This window comes from Montipora foliosa, chromosome 12 (genome assembly GCF_036669935.1).
Source record: "Montipora foliosa isolate CH-2021 chromosome 12, ASM3666993v2, whole genome shotgun sequence".
NCBI classification, from domain to species: Eukaryota; Metazoa; Cnidaria; class Anthozoa; order Scleractinia; family Acroporidae; genus Montipora; species Montipora foliosa.
In genome coordinates, this window is record NC_090880.1 from 25757593 (window position 1) to 25778927 (window position 21335).

Here is a 21335-nt window from a genome sequence, read left to right on the forward strand (position 1 = left end):
ATCGTGGAAAAGCTCTCGGAGAAGACTTGAGAATGAAGATTATAAAAAAACATTATCGGAAAAGGAGGAGACTTCACCACAGGTTTCTCTGTGGGAACTTTTTCTGCGATTGCCATAGAAAATGAGATAAATTTTGAAAACGTGTTTTTGCATTAGTAAACCTTAAGCCCGTGGGAAAGGAATTTCATCACAATGTTTGATGAAAGTGGGCGGGGCAGTAACTCGGTAATTCGGGCCCATTCCACAGATCAGTGGTTTTCATGGTATGACATTCTACTGTGAAGCTGAAGTGAAACATCCGTTTTTATTTTCACGCAATGTCTACATGTAATTGCACGCATGGCGGTGGGTGCCGTTTTGATTACTTTTATGCATCAAAATATAAAGAAACCTTAAGTGTTTCTTTTCCAGTATGGCATATCTGTGCAAGCAATCTTGCAAATCGTGAGAAGTGAACCGTGGATAATTTGATTTGCTACCAACTGGAGTCCCAATATTTATGTTGGTGCACGTAAGTACAAGTAGTAAAAGTGTTCAAGCAGCATTTAAGAAACTAGACGCTCCATGAGCGTAAACTGGGTTGCCCTTGGTACGCCTTACATAAAAACAAAAGGCACTGAGTTGGGTGGTATTGAACTGCAGCGTTCCAGTAATACTTATTGAGGAGGGGAGGGGGTGATGTAAACCATTTGAGGGGTCACCCAGAGATCCAGCCTCGTTCCCAGGGCTTTTCTCCGCCGAGGAGAAGCCCCGGGAACGAGGTTTCCCGACGTCACCCCAGCAAGGGCTATTTGGCTCACACCTTCACACGTTGAATTATTTGAAATGTGGTGTCCCGTTTTGAGGTCTTTTATTTTTTTAAACTTTGGTAATACTTCCATTTCAAAGATAACATAACACGCTCTTGAGTGAAATTCACCTTGTTCTTCTTTAATTAAAGGGGGCGTGTCACTCAAAATGATAATTCCACGATTTGGGGTGCAGGGATGGAGCAGTGATGAGGGCACTTGCCTCTCGCCGATCTGGCTCGGGTTCGATTCCCAGACTAGGCGTCATGTGTGGATTGAGTTTGTTGGTTCTCTACTCTGAGCCGCGAGGTTTTACTCCGGGTACCCTGGTTTTCCCCTCTCCTCAAAAACCAACATTTGACTTGATTTGCGTTAATTGTTCATTTCAGTTTACAGTGTCTTCAATTAGTGCTCCAGCGCAAGAACGACTGGACAAGTTGCTTTCCTTTCCTTTTTTGTACAAGATTGAAACAGATTACATTTGGGTAATCTTGAAAAAAGTCGGTGCGACGTTTTTCAAAATTATGGCAAATCGCCTGAATAAAGGTCGTTTTTTTTTTTCTTAGAATCATTTCGTTTGTGATGTAACAATAATTTTATCAGTAAAGGAATTCCACATTACCATTTTCGAGTTTTAAACTCGTGATTAACTAAAGATTTTCCCGTGACATAGCCCCTTTAAGTGAAATAGTCTGCAAAAAAACTAATTGCAAATTTCTCTGACGGACGTTTTTCTGCATGTCTTGTATGTCTAGAGTGTTTACGCTTCCACCAAATGGTATCACAAAAGCCGGGAGTTACGGTGTAGCACTATTATTTCGCGGGGTTTAATTCTTGTGGATTTTGCGGATAGTGCTTGATCCGCAAAAATAAGTTCCAGCAGAAAAGAACACTAGCAAAATTAAAAACCGTAATAAAAAGTTTACTCCCATTAATATAACTAAAAACGGCTTTTAATCCACATACAGTGGGGTCAAAGAGAAACTTACGTCTTTCGTATTTCAATTTTGATGTAATATTTAACTGAATATTTATATTTATCTGTCGGGACAGGAAGCCTTCTTTTGTCGGGTTATTGATCCGAGACCGGAATCTTATCTAGAACAATGTTGATCAATCCCTTCACTGAATAACCATTTCTTTCATTAATGAAGCAAATGGACAACAAGCTTTCTTTCAAATAATTCTTGACTAAAAAGAATTTGTCAAATCTCAAATTGTTTTTTACTTGAATACTGTGCAGAGTTGAGTACAAATAAATGAAATTATAAATAGCCAGAAAATAATTATTGTAAACACAGACTACTCAAGGTGTTCGATTCCGTCTATGGTATCCAACTCGAAAAAGTTAACAGAGAATTTGTCGTTTGGTTTCAGTGTTGTACATAACAGCACAGTTAATAAAATATCAACGAGAACTCGACGAAGAGTGAATGATGAGTGACTAAATTTCTTGTGCGCATAGCGATGTTTTTTACAAGCTTCTTATGCAAATTTTTGACAGAGAATATTAAATTACAAAAAATACTCCACTTAAGGTTTCTGCTAACCTTTCCGGTCTCGTATTTTGCAAAATGTTAAAAAGCTACCACAAGATAGCTCATTATATTTGTTTTCTTGTAAAAAAGAAATTATTTGAAAATGTTTTTTTTCTTGCGGAGTTATTGCATATTTTGTGATTTTCGTGACTAAAATGTTAATCCCTCAAGGTGTTATGAGATGTCAAGACTCGTTAACACCCGAACAGTTTGACGCGGGAATACATCCGGGTAGCTTCACTTATCGCGTGTTCAGTTCGCCATTTATTTGTAGAGTCGATGCGGTTGTGTTAAAGGAATATGCTAGGCGATATCATCCTCACTAGGCCATGAAACGCATGAAACGGGGAGAGAAGTCGAAACGGGAATGTTCTCCCCGGGTAAAAAGTATGAAAAAGATCGGGGGACAATTCAATAAAACTTTTACACGTGTAATTTACAAGTGTAGCCATTGTTTTAGAGTCTGAGAACAATAGCTACACTTGTAAATTACACGTGTAAAAGTTTTATTGAATTGACCCCAGGTCTATAAAAGAGAAAGATTCCATCGAGGAAACAAACAAAACTCAGCTCGCTGCTTGCGACAAGGGCTAAGTCTGCAATCAGGTATAAATGATCTATGGCCTATGATGCAGCGCTGAATGCCTCTTTAGGGGCATTAATACCTCGAGTCGGTGGCATAAAAGCAGCATGACCGCATTCACACCCGCATTGACAAGGTGTAAACACGTGTAAAATCTTTTCAGCCCGAAAACTCGGGGTTAATTTTTCCATGAATAGCTCCTCTTCAAATGAATTTAAAGGGTATGTAGATTTGTCGAATTTTTACGAAATTTGGGCGAAATGATCGTCGGATATTGGAGCACGAAAGTGTGTCGGGCTTTTAAAATTTTCGAAATATTTTTACTTTGACGTGTCTCTGCGAGTCGCGAAATGGAAAATTTTCTATTGGTCAACTTCAAAGTTCATTTTCTCGGAAACCAATATAGGAAGATCCTAAAAGTCCGATACACTTTGGTAGCCTATAAAGTGCTGATTGATATAGTACAGTTTGTTTGGTTGTGCGTGATAATGCGAGGGCGGGTAATTCAGCGAAGTGAACATGTATGGTTTTGCATTTGAAGCTTCACGCGTGCTAAAGGAAGCCAAAATAAACCAAAATGTTCATATATTCGAATTTTTCATTTTATTACCTTTTTGGTGATATATAGCTTGCTGGAGTTTTACCGAAAATAACGCGCTTACGAGAGATTTCCCGGAAGGCACCCCAAAAGATTAGCAGTAACCTTCAAGGTCGTTAAAAAGATTTATTTTTGGGCGTTCATTTGGACGAAAAATGTCACAAAAACTTTTTCCAGCGTAAACTTTATTGAACAAAATACTTGCTATCAGAGGCAAAAAACCCTTCATATTTTAATTGCGTGCGTGCAAAAAAGAAACACAGCAGAACCTTGACCGTGAATAATGAAGCACAGAAGAGACAACAAGCTTTCTTTCAAATAATTCTTCTGTCACCTTTCCAATTTTTTTTTTACCCGAAGACTGTGCAGAGTTGAGTACGAAATAAAGCGGAAACTTAACGGTCGCCGTTTGGTATTCATTAATAAAGAGGGTCTTTTTCATCGTATTATCGATTCGTTGGGACACTTACAGCCACCTGACGTCGCTGGCAGGGCTTCAGTTGCTCGGCTAGTGGGTTGAAATGAAAAGAAAACCTTTGCCCTTGAATTCTAGGATGGAATTTTAACCGCGGGAACATTTTAACTAGCAATATTTGACTGAATTTGGTGGGCTCGTGAGAATTGAGAGTTCAGCCATGGTAGTTTACTATAACCGTTGACAACCGAGGAACTGGCCCACGATCCGAATTCGCGTCGAATCTGCAAGAAAACCTCACAGGAAGGAAGCGAACCACAATGGCAATAAGGTTAGGCTTTTCAATTAAGAAATTTTTTGTAAAATGATCTTCTCAAGTCTCAGGTCTTGCCTTCCCATACAAATCCTTATATTCCCTCACTCTGAGCTTGGGGCGCCTGTGGCCAGATAACATAAGAAACAAAGCTCACTTTGTGATATCCGACGGCGAAAGATGCACTAGCCCTTATCGGAGTTATCAGCGGTTTTACCACATGAACGAGGCTAAGGGGTCATTTTGTATTGAATTGACCCTTAAGTCTCTTTTGCATGTAATTTTAAACAAAAGAAAATGTGCCTGCAGGCTCAGCTCCAATAAGGACTGTTGTTGTCGCAGACCAATACTCGTCGCTTTGAAGATAATTTCCAGATAGTTATTTTCACCGCCTGTCTTGTTTATCCAATTGACTTTCCATTATTGAGCTCCAGAAGGGTATCTTTTGTTTAAAGATCCACTAAAACGCTATTCGCGTTACAATGACTTTCGATGCCATTGCAGGTTAATTAAAAATTCTACTGTGTCCACCGGATATAATCTAGGCATTTCTGCTATCTGAAACCGACCAAACATACGTCCAGGAGACTGTAAGCACAAAAACACTACTTAGCAGGGGAGGGATAGGAAAGACTTTTCCCGACACGGAAAAGAAAAAAAGAAAACGACTAAATGCCACCCATTTTACGACTGGGATTGCCATACTGGCAACCCAATAAATAGCACTTTATACTGACCGTATTATTCTTTAAGTAAATAAGGCTTGTCAAGGAGTATAAGTATTTAATTTCCGTTGTAATTCGTAACAATTTTATTGGACAGGACTTGAAAGGTATTTTGACCTCAGCTCTACAAAGCAATATTTGTACAAAACGTAAATGGCAGCTGGAAATCTAATGTTGATGTTAAAATTATATTTTGTTATCACTTGATCAAGTGTTAAAATAATAACTTTTTACGTGACTGCAATTCTGTGATCTACATTAACTCATCTGTAAAGACAGGGTTTAATAAACTTATTAAACTACGCTATTGTTGAGCCGCGAATGTAACGCAACGAGTAGAGTTTGTTCGATACTGAACGTGGCATGCGCAGCCAACAACGTCGAAGAATTCTTGTCATTCATCACGTTGTTTTGACCAACGTGTTGAGTGAGAAGTCTTGAATTTGTCTTGCGCTGTAAGGATGCGCAGTAGCAATGGGCGCGAACTTCCTTAATTCATCGAGACTTTCACCGAAACAAACGAGCCCAACAAATTGACCAGTGCGCCCAATCTTCCTCACATCGCAGGGTTCATGTGTTCCACCTGAATTTTTCAGGTGTCTCTAAGAGACAATTGCTTAAATTGTCCAGATAAGTGCGAGGACCACTTCTCTCTCTCTCTCTTAAATATTTTTCTCACAAAATGAGGGGTGGTCCACAGGGGTGGTCCATGGACCGGGTCCATGAAGGGGTGTATGGACCGGATCCACAGGGTGGTCCATGTTTTGTATACGTCCGTTCAATAGCCCTTTTCACGGTTAGTCTTTCTCATTTGCATTACAATGTAATCTAACGTGGGTGCGAGGCAATTTCGGGTTAAAACTACAAAATAGACCCGAAATTGCTTCACATGCATGCTAGATTACATTGTAATGCAAATGAGAAAAACTAACCTTGGGCTATTGGGTAACACGTACCACAGACAACCCAGTGTACGCTTTTATGGAGCGTCTTGTCTTTGAAAGAAGTTGCGAGACATAAAATAGACTTTTTCAAGACTATTTTCAAGATCTATTTTAGACATTTTTTAGATATACGTGTCCACTCCAAAATAAAGCTAGGCCTTGTCTGTCTGGTCAATGTAATTCTTTCACATCTCATAAAGACAAAATTACAAACTGTTTCGTTAACCAACCTCTTTCAACAAGTTATCCAATCCACCAGCGGGGGATTCTCCAATCAGTTCCCAGAAGTCCACAGCCATTTCATGGCCTCCAGGAGCCTGCATGGTAATGAAAGCGAGACATACCTTTTGGCAGCATAATTTAGTCCATTGTTCAAGGGCAATATTAACATCTTTGATAAACGTATTTTCTACTCCTTAACTCATTGACTCATCGGAGTGGGACTTAATAGATTTTACTCTGTATAACGTCAGACGATTTTACTTGCATGGGAGCGGTCCAGGGCAGTTCATGTGTCAGTGGGTTAACAGCCACTCAAAAGGGCATTAGTGAAAGGCATCAGTGAAATGCAAGTTGACTTCACTTTAAAAAGGGTGCACCTTACAAAAAAATGAGGCTAAAGAGGACACAAAGAAACAATATATTATTGCTGGTTTAATAAGTAACTAGAATGCTACATATTCTCTTTGATTCAACCAACACGAAATGCCCATTTTTTTGCATGATGGTTGCATGGTTGGAAGGGTAAATACCTGGAGATACTAGCTACACACCAAGCTACTCTAAAATCTAAGGGAAAATAAAGATACGATGATGATGAACAGTTAAGGCCAATTATTAAGGCAAACGCCTTCAACATTTGCTTCAACATCCATTCCATTTTGTTGAATGTTGTTGACTGTTGGGGTGGCACATGGTTTCAACACATCATCAACATTTGATTCAACAAAGCTCCACGAGAGGCCTTGTATTCAGCCCACGGTTGTTACTATAGTTATGGACAAGGCCGGATACTTCATTGAGAGACCAATACACATACCAAGCAACGTTGAAAGAGGGTGGCAAACGGCTTCGGCTTCATTCAACATTCGCAATAACAAAAGGAATGTTGAATGGTTGTTGAAGCATAGTTGGGATGGTCTTAAACTCATTCAATATTGATTCTACGTCTATTCAACATGTTTCAACACAGCTGAAAGAATTCAAAGGGTGGGGGGAGGAGGGGAGGGGCAAACAGTTTTAATTATTTGCTGTTCAACAAAATCGAACGGATGTTGAAGCATTTTGCCTGGGCCTTTAAATTATTAAGGATACTTTGTAAGGAAAGCCTCCTCTCGTCTTCTTTTTTTCTAAGACTCAACTAAACAAATTTTCGGTTGCACTGAAAGAACTATATCCTGTTCTTCTTTGTAACATTTGTTAGACCTTAGTAATGGAATATGCAAGTACAGTTTTCCATCTTTAATCGTATCTTAATGAGGACTTAACGGAACGCATTCAAAAACACACAACGCGTACTGTATTCAACCATGTGTTATAACGAAGCGCCGATGCTCTCCGGCCTATCAACACTCTTTGAATGAAGAGAAAGTACAGTATATCATTGCAAAACTTTTCTCCGAGATCTCACAGTAACAAAAACCATCATCTCAAGTCTCTACTGCCTAAGAAACCCAGAACTTTCAAGTCGCCGAAATGTTAAACTAAGCACTGTACACCTTTTTCAAGTGGGATGAGATAGAATGAGAAAGGTCACACAATTACGCACATTCAAATCTCACTTTGTCAAACTTGTCATGCAAGGTCCTACTAATGCGAGACTTAAGAGGCAAAGGAACTCAAGTGAAGGTACGTTAGGTCTTGAATAATTTTTTTGTAACTTGTTAAATTTCCTATTGTTCAAACCTGTCCACAGCTGACCAACAAATACGACAAGTTACTTACTGTTTTGCCTTCAGGGAGTTCCTTGAAGACACCATAAAGACACACAGATGCCTCGGTGGACAACGTAACAGCCTTATAGGTATGACACTAAAAGTCAATTAAACAATAAAATATCTTTTTTAACTGTTAGAACTACCGCATGGACTAAAGAGGAGTGATTGCCTCCCTCAATCGACTCTTGTAGGCGCAGTAAAGAGAGACCAGGGTTGGAGAGTGCAGATGAGATAGCTATGTGCATAAGTGTGGGGAGAATATATTGATTGAAGATGAAGATGAAGATGAAGATGATATGATGATGATGATGATGATAATGAACATACAGCTAACAGAAACAAAAAAAATAACACAATTTTGAGTCAATAACCTTTACTCACCAACTGATCAGATAAGACACATTGTAGAAATCCAGTTCCGTCTCTCAGCAAAATGAGCATCAGGTTTTTCCCCTGTCGCACAAGTTTATGAACCCAGCCAAACACCTTCACTCTCTGATCACGATGGGTGACAGACTCTCTTATCCTTATCTGTATGAAGTATATGTTACAGTATAACCAAATAATGAATCAATGCATTAATGTTATACCTTGAATTATTATTGCAATAGTTACATTTGGTTAGAGTAGTTGAATGTTTAGGCAAGGTAATCTCAAGTCAATTACAAGAAAGGGGGCTACAGCCCCCTCCCCCCCCTCCCCAACTTTGAAAAGTACTCCTTGGTCCCTGGTCATGGAGGTAATTATAGTACCTAGTCAGGTAAGTGTTTTTTTCCCACTGGACCGTGCTTCCAGTGTGATGGTGCCGGTTGCCACTTGTGGGTTGCCAGAGATGCCACCCAGCGGGTGCCTTGGTCACAACAGGCCCAATTCTCGCACCAGTTCCCGAGCTCATCAATTGGCGACGAGTTTAATTTGTCAGTAAATATACACAAGCCTACTTGCGTAACAGCTGCTCACTCACCCTCTTTGCTGGTGGCAAAGTTTCATCTTCTTTGATTGTTATTTTCTTGGCTTCCTCAAGGTTCTTTTCTCTCTGTTGAGCTTTTTCAGCCTATTAGGACAATAGGACAATAGGACAATTGTCAAGAAGGTCACAACATTTTTATATTGCAGCCCTCCGATGGCTTTAAATTTTGAATGTAGCGTCCAATTTTTGGACGCAAAATATTGATTGGCTGAAATTAAATTACTTGGTGACGTCACCATTGACAAGTTCCGATAGCAAGAAAGGCACTTCGCTTCGAGAGATAAGGTGGTCAGAAATGCGTTTGAGAAAGTCGTAGAATGTTGCAATTTTACCGTAGCTTTACATAATTAAAGGTCGAGCAACGCGATGCAATGGCCTCTCTGCTGGAAGGAAAGGAAGGGCTATCTCTGCTATCCACAGGACTCGGGACAAGTCTTATTTTCCAACTGTTTTTCGTAGCGACCAAAATACAACGAGGGCGTCTTCATGTCACTGTGGTAGTTTCCTCTCCTCGACAAAGCATTATCGCTGATCACATTTAGACAAAACCTTAGGCCTTTCGGCTGTCTCACTTGCTGATTTAATGATAGAGGAACTCTACGCGATTTTAACAAGTATTTGGTTAAGCCGAAAAGGCGGCTCCACAAATGATTGCTCAATCTCCTGGTAACTCCTTAACGACAGTACACACCCACTAAAAATTTTCCGTGATTTCAATTTCTCCGGCCAAGACAAACTTATTTTCACCATGGACATCACATATATATATATATATATATATATATACACAGTCATTCCCAATAGCGAAGGTCTTTGATTAACGCACTGTCAAAGAACGAAGCTCGGAAACGCTAATCCGCCTTGCCGAACTAGTTTTAACGCTTAACTGTTTTTCATTCGCCGGCAGCTACTACAAACAAATTAATGGTGTAGCGATGGGCACAAGAATGGCACCTAGCTATGCCAATCTTTTTGTAGGATATGTTGAACACCAATTTTTTAGTCAGTACAACGGCCCCAAACCTGAACTCTACGGCCGCTACATCGACCACAGCATCGGCGCTATTTCATCCAGCAGAGAAGAACGCAATCAATTTATAACCTCCGTCAATTCCTTTCATCCGGCTCTTAAATATACCTGGGAAATTTCGGAAACTTCGTTGGCTTTCCTAGATATCAAAGTTTCTGTCAGTGGCAACGTGTTATGTACCAGTGTGCACTACAAACCTACAGATTCTCACAGACAGTTATTTGTTGTATTCATCGTCACATCCATCACATGTCGAGAACTCCATCCCTTATTCTTAGTTTAACGATGAAATGATATATGAAATTGATCATATTGTTGGTTTTCACTCACGTGATCAACAGGCATGTTTTTTAACAAAAACAAAAGGAAGCGTTTGCATAATAATAGAGTTCCATTCCCGGAGGATTTGGTCGAGGCACCAACATGGCCGCCTTTTCTTTGTTTAGGGGCACCAACATGGCGGTCGTGACGTCATGTGAAAACTGAGAATATGAACTGCAGATATTTACTCAAGTGAAGCTATCATCCCCTCAGTTATGAACGCAACTTTTGCAATTGCGTAAAGAAGCCTGAAAAATTCAAGCCTTCAACGGAGTTTGAACCCGTGACCTCGTGATACCAATGCGACGCTCTAACCAACAGAGCTATGAAGCCACTAACGTTGGGAGCTAGTCATTTGTGGGTTCTAATTTCCCTTGAGGAATGAACCAACGATGAAATTATATATGAAATGCGGATATGAAATCAAGTGAAGCTATGATCCTCGCAGTTATGTACGCAATTTTTGCAATTGCGTAAACAAGCCTGAAAAATTCAGGACTTCAACGGGGTTTGAACCCGTGACCTCGCGATACCGGTGCGACGCTCTAACCAACTGAGCTATGAAGCCACTGACCTTGGGCGGCTAGTCATTGGTGGGTTCTAATGTTTATGTGAGGAATGAATCAGGCTTCTTTACGTAACTGCAAAAATTGCGTTCATAACTGCGAGGATCATAGCTTCACTTGGTTTTCGATTGCTTTCATATCCGAAGTTCATCGATATGATCCATTTCATATATCATTTCAGGTTAGTTACTGTTTTGAAAATTAAAGATTTTAAATATTGTTCTCACGTCTGTTAGCAAGGCTTTTCCATTTGAGGGCATGATGAATCTGTGCAGATCTGACATCCCAATCAGACCCTGTTATTGTGCGTGCTACCCTAATTTGCAATTTATTTAGTTTTTGGCCCAGCTCTTACCGATACAGGCCCACACAGCGCTGCAATAATCAATATGTGGTAGAATTAGTGATTTTAAAAAAGTCATCGCCATGGTATTTTGGGGACATATTGGTTTTAGCTTCCTGGGCAGCAAGTACTCCAGCAACTTTACCGACGAGTGCAGAGATGTGAGCCTCGCAAGAGACGGTTTCATCGCCCAGTAAAAACCTAGGCATTTGTACGTATTGACTCTTCCAATTGAATGCCCATCACTGAGGCAGATGTGAATTTCACTTGGGAGCAGAGAGATTTTATGTCTTGTCCCTGTAAACAGACACTTGGTCTTGAGGACATTAAATAAGAGACTTGGACGGTTATATTAGAGTCTAGCCATTGTTTCACATTGCTTAGATCGTGAGTGAGGGATGAAAACAACTCTTCAGGGTTTTTGGAGGCATAAGTAAGATTAGGGTCATCAGCGTACATCCTTACATCTGATTGGAGGCTTCATGTTGAGGTCATTAATGTATAATAGGAATAGCAGAGGGCCAAGAATTGAGCCTTGTGGCACCCCACAAAGTAAGTAACTAGTTTAAGAATTTACGTTGTTTATAATTGTAACCTGAGTTCTATCAGAAAGGTCACGAGTCTCGAAAAAGAATGATTAAGACCTGCACCTTTAAACCCATATAGCTCTCATTTTGACAGAAGGATCTCATGGTCAATACTTAGTATCAAATGCCTTTTTTTAAATCAATAAACAGAATAGCATTAAATTTTTTTAAGCCATGGTCGATGTTAATAAGATACCAATTGTCTTTCATGTCAATAAGAGCCGTAATGATAGAGTGCGTAGGTCTAAAGCCAGACTGATATTTCGAAAGTAGCTCCTGACCAATTTTCTAACTCTTTTAAATATGTATATACCTGATGAAAATAGCTTTCTCAAAAAAGTTTAGCTATTAAAGAAAGTACAGAGATAAGCCTGTAATTTGCTAGGTCAACCTTTGAAAATTAGAGTTACTCCAGAACTCTTCTAGTACTTGAGAGGATACCAGTGGAAATAAAGGACGAAGCAATAAATGTAAATGATAATTTTAGAACCGAGGCAAGTTGGAATACTGTCGAGACCATCAGCCTTGCCCACAGATTAGGGATATAGTTCACACGTTTACGCAGCCATTTGAACCTGCTGTACTGCTTGGCAACGTAGAACCGAAATTCTTAGAACAGTTTGACTATCCCGAACACAATTTTCACCGAAGATTATCGTTGGGTGCCTCTGAATTGTGCGTCATTTTGGAAGTGTTGTTGCTGCGTTTTTGCAACAAAGGGTGCCAGACAAGCAGTCTTCTAAAATCCTTAATTAACATTAAACAGTGTACATTATACACAAACGTTCGAAGCGCCTTCATATTAACTGTAAAATTCTTTAAAAACTCTATTTCTTGTTTGCTATATTGGTTGTCTATTAATTGAGATAAGTACTAAAACAACGTCACAATACCAGCGGGTAGCTGCCCTTAAAAACGAACATGCAGGGATCTAGATTGATAAATCATACACAGTACCAAGATAACCATCTTTAGTCTAAATGCATTGAAATGAAAGGAAATGTTCGAACGTAAAAACCGAATTTGATTCATGAGTAGCCTAGCATTGACAATTTGCGTGAGTTAAAGCCTTTGTACGGCGCTCACGGCTAATAATTCATGCTAGCCCGCCTTTATATTGGGTAAGTAGATGCCTAACGAAACGGGTGTCATGTCCAATTTGCAAACTTCGACACCTCTCGTTTTCGTTTCAATGGAAATGCATTGAAAGTTTTAAGTGAAAGTCTATGACCTATTTTCGATCATTCGCAAGTAGCAAATACGAATGCTTGAAGCAATGCTAAATGTATTTTAGAAATTCATGTTTTCTGTCTATGATCAGAACCAAAAAAATATGGACACTTTTCGGCGTCCAAATTTTTGCATCTGGCAACCGAATTTTTTTTTTTTAGTCGCCACGTGGCGCCTGCCTCCGTCAGAAGATTCTACTCTGTCTAGCGCCAGAGGATTTTACTCATCAACGAGGGCAATCTCAGGAGTCAATGGGTTAATTAACATAACAGTCAATTCACCTCTCCTTCCTCTTTACCATCAACCATAATCTGACGTGGTGCTTCTTCATTTTCAGTATCATACAGGGCCTAAAGGGAAGAATTCAACTTATTAGATCTTAAATCGACTCATTAAATACTCAACAGAATATCGCATTTCTGATTGGTTGATGACAAATGCATAAATAGGTTTAGAGTGCAACAGAAGTTACAGAGTAAACGATGTAGTAATTTCGCTGAGTATATGATAAAACGTCGTATGAACTTGCTTGTGCATTTCATGATTATGGTTATACACTCACGATGTTTTGAAAGTTCTCAAATCATTTCACCTACTATTTGTACCATTTTGAGAACTTTCAACACATCACATGTACCTGTTACAGGTAAATTTGAAATTCGTTGAAATTGAAAGTAGGAAACATCAACAAAAAGTTCATCACTTGCTAGCAAGTACGTGTATATTGGTAAGTAAATCGGTGCTGGAAGTAAGGGGATGTGGTTAGCGTACGTTTTTCATGAGTTGGTCTGTAAAAATGTTCTGGTTAGTGGAGAGAAACCCCTTCTTGTAAGGCGGATTCTAATAAAAACACCATTAGGGAAGCCACAAAGGTTGCTAGTGAAACTGCTGCTATTACTATTAAATAACAAACCCAATTTTTGGTAGAATATCTCTGAATCAACACAACTTGTGATAGGAATTTTACGAACCGTACAGGGCCACGCATTGCGCACGAGTAAACTTTTGCATAATTTACTATGACCGAGAAGAGTCTGGGCCCTCTTGCACCGGGAGAAAAGTATTTGCTATTAAAATTAATAATGACTGTCCAAGTCCTGTGTGGTTTAGCGGTTAGTTATGGCGAAGGACTCAAAACTAAGGGATGTCAGAGGTGCCCGGTTCAAGACTCGGTAAGTGCAGTTCAAAGCGATCTCTTTCTCTCATGTGCACATTGAAATTGAATGGGTCAAGGGTACATAAAGTAATGGCAGGTATGACGAATGGATTAGGGGATGGAAGGTTAAGAGGGATAGGTACAGACAGAAAGGGAGTAAGAAAAGAAAGGAAGAGAGAAAAGTGGGAGGAGGGAAAGACGATATTTTGGTTTTTTGTTTTGGTTTCAAGCCCCTAAAAAAACCTTGCCGCTTTTTTTTCAACCACACCCCATAAAGAAAATCCCTTTTCAAACAGTTGATAAATAACCTAGGTTAATTAAATTCACCTAGTTTGATTTAAATTTACCCAGTTTGATTTAAATGATCCTGAATTTAATTTCAACCTGTCACATACCCATTTATTTTAATCATGAAATGCACTCACATTTATATTATTTCTTATACTTATCACATGCGAAATAAAATTCGTTTCTTTTATACCCGCATCACAGTTTTGAATGGCTTCTGCAATGACCCATCCCCTGACTCATCATTTCCTTCCTTTTCTGAGGTGTAGATTACTGGATCATTGGCTAAAAGTAAGTAAACAGGTAAAGAAATAGACATACACATAGCTCACAATGCTGACAATTAGTAATATAGGCTTCCGGCGCCTTTAACCCTTTGACTCCCAATTAAGCCGGCCTGAACCGGCCAGACTTAGTATTTTACTTTGTCTAACGCCAGACGATTTTACTGGTCAATGGGGAACCCCTGGGAGTCAATGGGTTAAATTAGGCCCAAAATATTGCAATCTTTTCCTCCTTATTTGATCTGAGCCGTTTTCTCCCAAATACACATGAAAAGAAGCTGTGTGACCGAAGTTTTTTATGCACAGAAACATTTATCAGCAAGTACCAGAAGAGGAGTGCATCTCGGAACTGGAACTGAGGCAGTCAGTTAGAGGCAGAATTAAGTTAAAGAAAATAGGAATTTGATAAATCTGGATGTTTTCACCGAAAAATTAATATAAGCCACAAATGTAATGCAATAGCAAATCCAATAATGGTTCTTTTTTTTTGAAGCCATGAAGGACAATAAATTTTAAGTGCAATGCATTCATGAAAATACACAGAGAAAGTCTCACGTACATGCACGAATCATACTTCTCAAAATAATTAACTGCAAAGGAAATTCTCAATTTATCATTTCTAATTTGGCATTTGTTACCAAGAAAGAGACCTTTTGTTAGAGGCCGTCAGTACCACAAGTAAGTGGCATGGCTTGATTTTAATACAGCGGAATTATATCTTATATTCCTTCCACAAGAATCAAGAGATAGATATTGCACATTTATGAATACTACATCATAGTGATTACCAAAATCTGGACTCAGTCCACTGCATGAGAAATATTGCTCCCTTTTAAGCCATTCGTCTGCCCTCCATTCACCGCTTACTGTACATAAATATAGTTCCATGAGACAATATTGTGTGCCTGTCTCTTGTCACAGTAAGTTAAGGTACGTACGGGTTTTCCTTTTTTGTGATTTGACATAAAACACTACTTACATTACAAATACTTACACTACAAGAGGGGGGCATGGGGGGGCCCTAAACACCGCAACACCGCAAAAAAAATTAACGAACACCGCATCACCGCAAGAAAAGTCGACGAAACACCGTCACCGCAACAATTATTTTTAGCTACATGATTTTAACGTCTACACTTGACATAACACGTTTATACCTAAACAATTTTCTACGAAAAAAAAAAAAAACTCCTGGTAGCAGCGGTCAAGTTACTTATCAAATTACGTATTTATCAACGAAAACAGCTTCTCATTAGCAGCTTAATCGTATTGAAGATTAACTCGACAATGTTGGTCTGTATTTTATTACAAATTAAACACGATGGTACCTGCTTGTCATAAATTATCACGGATTAACGAAGTTTACGTGCTGAATTTAGGTCTGAGAAAGATCAAACAAGAAACCACAGCACCGCAAATGATTTCATTTCACCGAACACCGTAGCTTGAGAAACACAAACATCGCACACCGTTGGGTTTGCGATCACCGCAACGCCGCAAATTGAGATTTTATTCACCGCATCACCGCATTGAAAAAACCATCAACACCGCAACACCGCAAATCCCCATGTCCCCCTCCTACAACACCTTCAAGGCAAGCGCCCTAACCACTGGGCCACACTGCCTGGTTTTAATTAATCTGCAACTTTCTTCGGGATATGTATGGGTATGAACGATACGATAATAACACTATTAACAACTTACAGCTTTCTTTCTTAAAAGTCACGATTAAATTTAATTGGTTTTTACAGAAGTAAAGGGCTAGCAAAGTAGTCACACGAGTCACATAATTCAAGAATTACGTAATCCTACCAATGAAAGTTGCAACGTCGACACATTCCATGGATGACGTAATGGCCTTTTATGTATTCCATACTCGCTTCGAATCAAGCGCTTCAATAACACAGCAAGGCAATACATTTTGTACTAAATAAAGAGTGGAATATTCATAAAATTTTAAGTATATTAATGTTTTAACAGCTTTTGGTGAATAAACATCATAAGTTGCATGATTTGAAGTCCCACTGATCATCCTTGCATACGGTGAGAGCTACTGAAATTTAAACTGACCAATCAGAATTCAGCGAGCGGGAACAACTGTGCTATCCTTGTGCTATTCGACGTCACGCCAATTGTTTACATTCGGATTGGTTAGATCGGTGGACATTCGCTCAGCCTTCTCTTGTGACTCTCTTGACCGTCGCTTCTTTGAACATGACGCGTTGTTCTGGCAATCAATTTGCCAATCCACTTTATCCAGTTTATGAATTGGTCTAGCATGTGATTAAAAACCAGGATCGCCTTTGAACTTTATTCTGTAAAAGAAGAAGACGTTGCTGAGTGAACATTTTTACGACGAAATCCCTTGGTTTGTTCAGCACTTTGATGTCCGATAACTGAGCCGCTCTAATGAGTGTTGGGTCAATCGCATTTGGCCGTCTGACCATATGAAGTTTTTTCAGCTCTTGTTTGTGTCCATCATGATCGAACTTCAGGTGAAGCGCTATGCTGCTTTATGCCAACTTCGATGGCTTGTGATGAGCTTGCCTGCTGCCCAAATTGTTGTTGTATTTGGGCAAGATTGGTCTTATCGGGTTGGAACTTAATAGTGAGGGGAACAATTTTTCGTTCATCTGCTGTGCCAAACAAAAAACAATCCTGTTGGGTGTTCCACGTGCTTGGCGATTCTTGCACGACCATCATCTATCAGATCTGGAGTGGAGTTTTCTTTCAGTGATTACAACTTGCGATCGTTCTGCAAACATCCACGTAGCATACAGCACTTTTTAGTGACTTCAGGATCCCCGGCCCGTTTTGCTGTTTCAAAGGGAGTCGTGCATTTTTGAGCAGTTTGTCTTCATTGCTTGTATTTTTTCGTTTGTTCCTGGTGGCGCAAAGTAACTTTGATGATTTGAAAGGACTTGAATCCTTAATTGAATTAGCGATTTTTTTAATTGAGGAACCAACAAGTGAATGGTACACAAAATTAGGAGAAACTGTTGGTTGAATAGACAATATTTGTAGACATAATTATCTACCCAGTTTAAGTACTAAGCTCAACAAGTTGTTTGGCTCCACAAGTTTCAGTGTCAGGCCACGTACCCGAATTCACCCAGGTACCGTTGTACACTACCATAGTGTTCTTTGGAAATTGAATAGCTCCTTGAACACCTGGTTGCTTGAGAAGAAACTTGATGCGCTTGTTCTCTACATTGGTGAATGCAGCCACTAACTGTCCATTGTGGATAAACTCCAGACCAACTCTTTTTTCAATTTAATCTTTGTTCTTCGCAGGGCATTAACAATGGTGTCCCTTGTAAATGTTAGTTTAAAGAGTTTGTTTAAGTTATTTCCAATTTCATAGGGCACTGTGGTTGCCAGATTCACTTTAAAACTTATCATGGAAATGTAAATCAATGCCAGTGAAAAGTCAGTCTCTTGAATTATTGATAGAAAATTAATTTAAAATATGCATATTGAAACATCAGTTGAGGAATATTTTTTCCCACTTTGTGAACCTAACGTGCATTGCTGCCATTTGTTTATTGCTTGGTCATTCAATGTCTTGATCACATCAAATAATTTATTTTTTAGGTATTGTGTATCTTTATCTAAAAGCTTAACTGGTTGGTTGGAGCCCTTTTGCAGCATATTTAGATAGGCAGGAAATGTTCCACAGTTTATGGTAAATAGTTCTGCATAGTTTTAAGGAATATTGCGGCCAAATCTAATTGAATATGAGAATAAAATATGCTGTTTGACATTTTGTGAATTTAAAGACTATTAATATTGTTTGCGCTTGTTTTAAAAGGCTTAAGGTTGGCACTCAAAAGTGTTCCTTCAATAATCTTATTCTGTAAACTAAGATTACCTTGGGAGAATTGGATTAATGCAAGTTTTTTCTTCTAGCCTCTTTCCCCAGTGCCCTCTGAGAATGGAGTTGATTTGGTTTTGCCCGATGTTGAAAGATGAAACAATGCCTAAACCAGCCGCAAGGAATACTTCATGGTGCTTTTCTACAAACATGGGCATGAGGGTGCTCGTAAGCATCTGAGCATTGTTTCGCATGCTAAAGTGATAATTATCATAAATAATTTGTTTATCTTAGAGAGTCTTCTTTTCCTGTTAGTCATTCAAAAATTGTTGGACTGAGCTTGTTTGAGCTGTTGGATAGAGGCAGAACATTTGATGAGGCCCTCCTGGGGAGAGGAGTCCTTGTTCCCTTTAGATATTTTCTTGTGTTTCCTTGTTCCCCAAATTACTTTGAAACTTGTTCCCAGCCTTTTGATCCCTAAAATTTAAATATTGGTTTTCTTCCCTTGTTCCCTAAAATATTTTGATATTGTTACTCTGTTCCCCAGTTCAAATAAGCCATGTTCTCTTCTTCCCTCAAACCCCTGGGATTGCCTCTTTGATGTTGATTCTCGTATTGGCCTAATAGTAATTCACTGTAGAATTGCAAGACACAGCAAGTTCTTATTTGGGAGTGAGGGAAAAGTTTTGAATAAATTTTTGCTCAATACAAGAAACAAAATTTGACTGCACCTTCTAGATCTTACTCTTTTCAGACATGAATCAGCTTGTTTGCACCTTTCTGGCGACCTGCGGGAGGGCAAGCTCTAGAAACTCTTCCTTAGTGAGCCTTCCGCTGAAAAACTTTCCAAGTCTGGCTTTCCGGTGTTAGGGCCGAGGTTTTAGTGCAAAATTCATCAGCAGCTTCCTTGCAGCTTCTCAAAGGTGTTCCTTTGGGCAATGGTTAGTAAAACTTTTGTAGTGCTTATACAAATTTTCGCTACGAAAAAAATATCAGCTTGACAATTTTTCTTTCCCGATACTCCATTTAAAATGCACGTAAGCGCTATTAATAGAAGGCCAGAAAACCATTTAAAACATTTTGTGGCAATTTTCTTGTCAACAAACTTGGGTTATCGGCGAGCAGAATTCGAACGTAAGCTGTTGTGCTTTGGCTTTTATTTGTGCTTTTTCTAACTAATCTAAGACGAATTCAGGCTAGTATTTTCGAATCAAGTGTAAGAAGACGGCAAAACCGTATTGATAATGTATTTATTTGAGTTAACTTCGCGAATAAAGACTTTAATCGCTTCCTTTCGACGGGGTAGATCAACACGCACAACCGAAATGCACTGTTTCCGGTGAAAGGGCAAATGATTGACAGGATAGTACAGTTTTGACTGCCGCGCGCACTGCGGGCGCGGGTTCCGTATGCAAGGATATGGCCGAATGTAAGTTGGGTCTGCTCACCGACACAACGAAAAAAAATAAACAACGTGTAGAGCAAGAACCGCGCTCGGCCCATGGCCGTGCGGTTAAAAAGCATCTGTCCACCTTATCGAATAGTTTAATTCTGTGTCAATCCTAGCGAGCGGAAAGATTCTACAACTAGACGCTCCACGAACGTACACTGGGTTGCCTATGGTACGTGTTTCTCAAAAACAGAAGGGACTGAGTTTGGTGGTATTGAACTGCAGCGTTCCAGGCAATTTTTTCAAGTCGGGGATCATTTAAGGGGTCACCCAAAAGTCGTACCAGCAGAGGCCCTTTGGCTCACACCTTCATACGACGAAACACATCCTTTTCTGAGGTTAAAATCCTACCAGCCTATTAATAATTTGTCAGAAAGAAAAAAATTTCCTGTCATCTTTAGAAAAAAGAGGCGCGAATTGCGTACATGTGGTAGTAAAGTAACACAGCGCTTTATTCCATATTGTCAACTGAGCTGCGTTTTGTCTTCCAGGATGTTCAAGTTCAATATGTAGCTCTAATAGTACACAATATTGTTTTAGTATTGTATATCAGTGTCGTGTCATGGTAAAAGTCTTAGGTAAGTAGCACCTGAGAAGACATGTGGTTACTAGCAAGGAACTAAATTAAAAACCCGGAAAGATTGAAGAAAATAAAAGGGAATCGCGAAACATTGCCTTCTAGGCTGACATGTTGATCATTTCCAAGTTCCCTCACAACTTCTTTTCACCTCAAGTTTAAGAGTGCACTCTGAGCATCTGACAGAATTGTAATACAAAAGTTCACTGAACTTCCGTTCTGTCCGGCGGGGTTAGTATCTGGATGGGTGACCTAAAAGATATACTACTTCTTAACAGAAACATAGTACCGAAAATTCCATTTTAACGCCCAAAAATGCAAACTAAGCAAGGTACAGATTTTGTTAGCTTGCTTTATGCAAAACAAAACATTGATGCAAAAGTAAATAAATATTGATACACAGTTTTTAGGAAGAGCAGAAGGAAGTTTTCAGGACGGTCGATCGAGAATAAAATATTTTGCCCTCAGCAACAAAATTAACGACATGAAAACAACATTAGTCTGGAATCGCGAATATGAAAAGTTACCATTAGGGAAAAACATTTTGCGAGATTTTTTGCTACGTTCAAATTTGTTATTGTACTTTTGGCTGCACAAGTAAATCGCAAAATCGAAAGTGACATCGAATTCAGCGGGCGCCACGATCAAGTTACCGCGGCGTGTTTACTCGCGAAACAGTGAAGCATCTTTGTCAAATGATGGCAAGATACCGGGTTTTTGTTTTTGTTAGTTTCTTTTTCTTTCAAGTGTTATAAAGTTTGAGAGTAAATGTGCAAATTCAACCTAGCAGCCGTTTCCATTCCTTTTCCAAACGCTCGCGAAGGGGACGGGAACTGCGAGACGAAAACTGCGAGAGATTGCGAAAAATAAGGAGTAGG

At 39.4% G+C, this 21335-nt stretch overlaps 1 protein-coding gene across 3 annotated transcripts in view; it reads right to left on the bottom strand.

The window, feature by feature from the left end:
• The window catches only part of LOC137979978 (asparagine--tRNA ligase, cytoplasmic-like), a 64216-nt gene that overhangs the window by 35328 nt on the left and 7553 nt on the right, over positions 1-21335 (bottom strand). For all 3 annotated transcript variants that reach the window (XM_068827300.1, XM_068827299.1, XM_068827301.1), the window contains exons 2-7: positions 14526-14617; positions 13170-13238; positions 8806-8895; positions 8223-8372; positions 7849-7935; positions 6135-6221 (exon numbers count right to left, since the gene is read on the bottom strand). In XM_068827300.1, coding sequence (XP_068683401.1) covers positions 6135-6221; positions 7849-7935; positions 8223-8372; positions 8806-8895; positions 13170-13238; positions 14526-14617 — 575 coding nt within the window. The remainder of the gene's footprint in view (positions 1-6134; positions 6222-7848; positions 7936-8222; positions 8373-8805; positions 8896-13169; positions 13239-14525; positions 14618-21335) is intronic.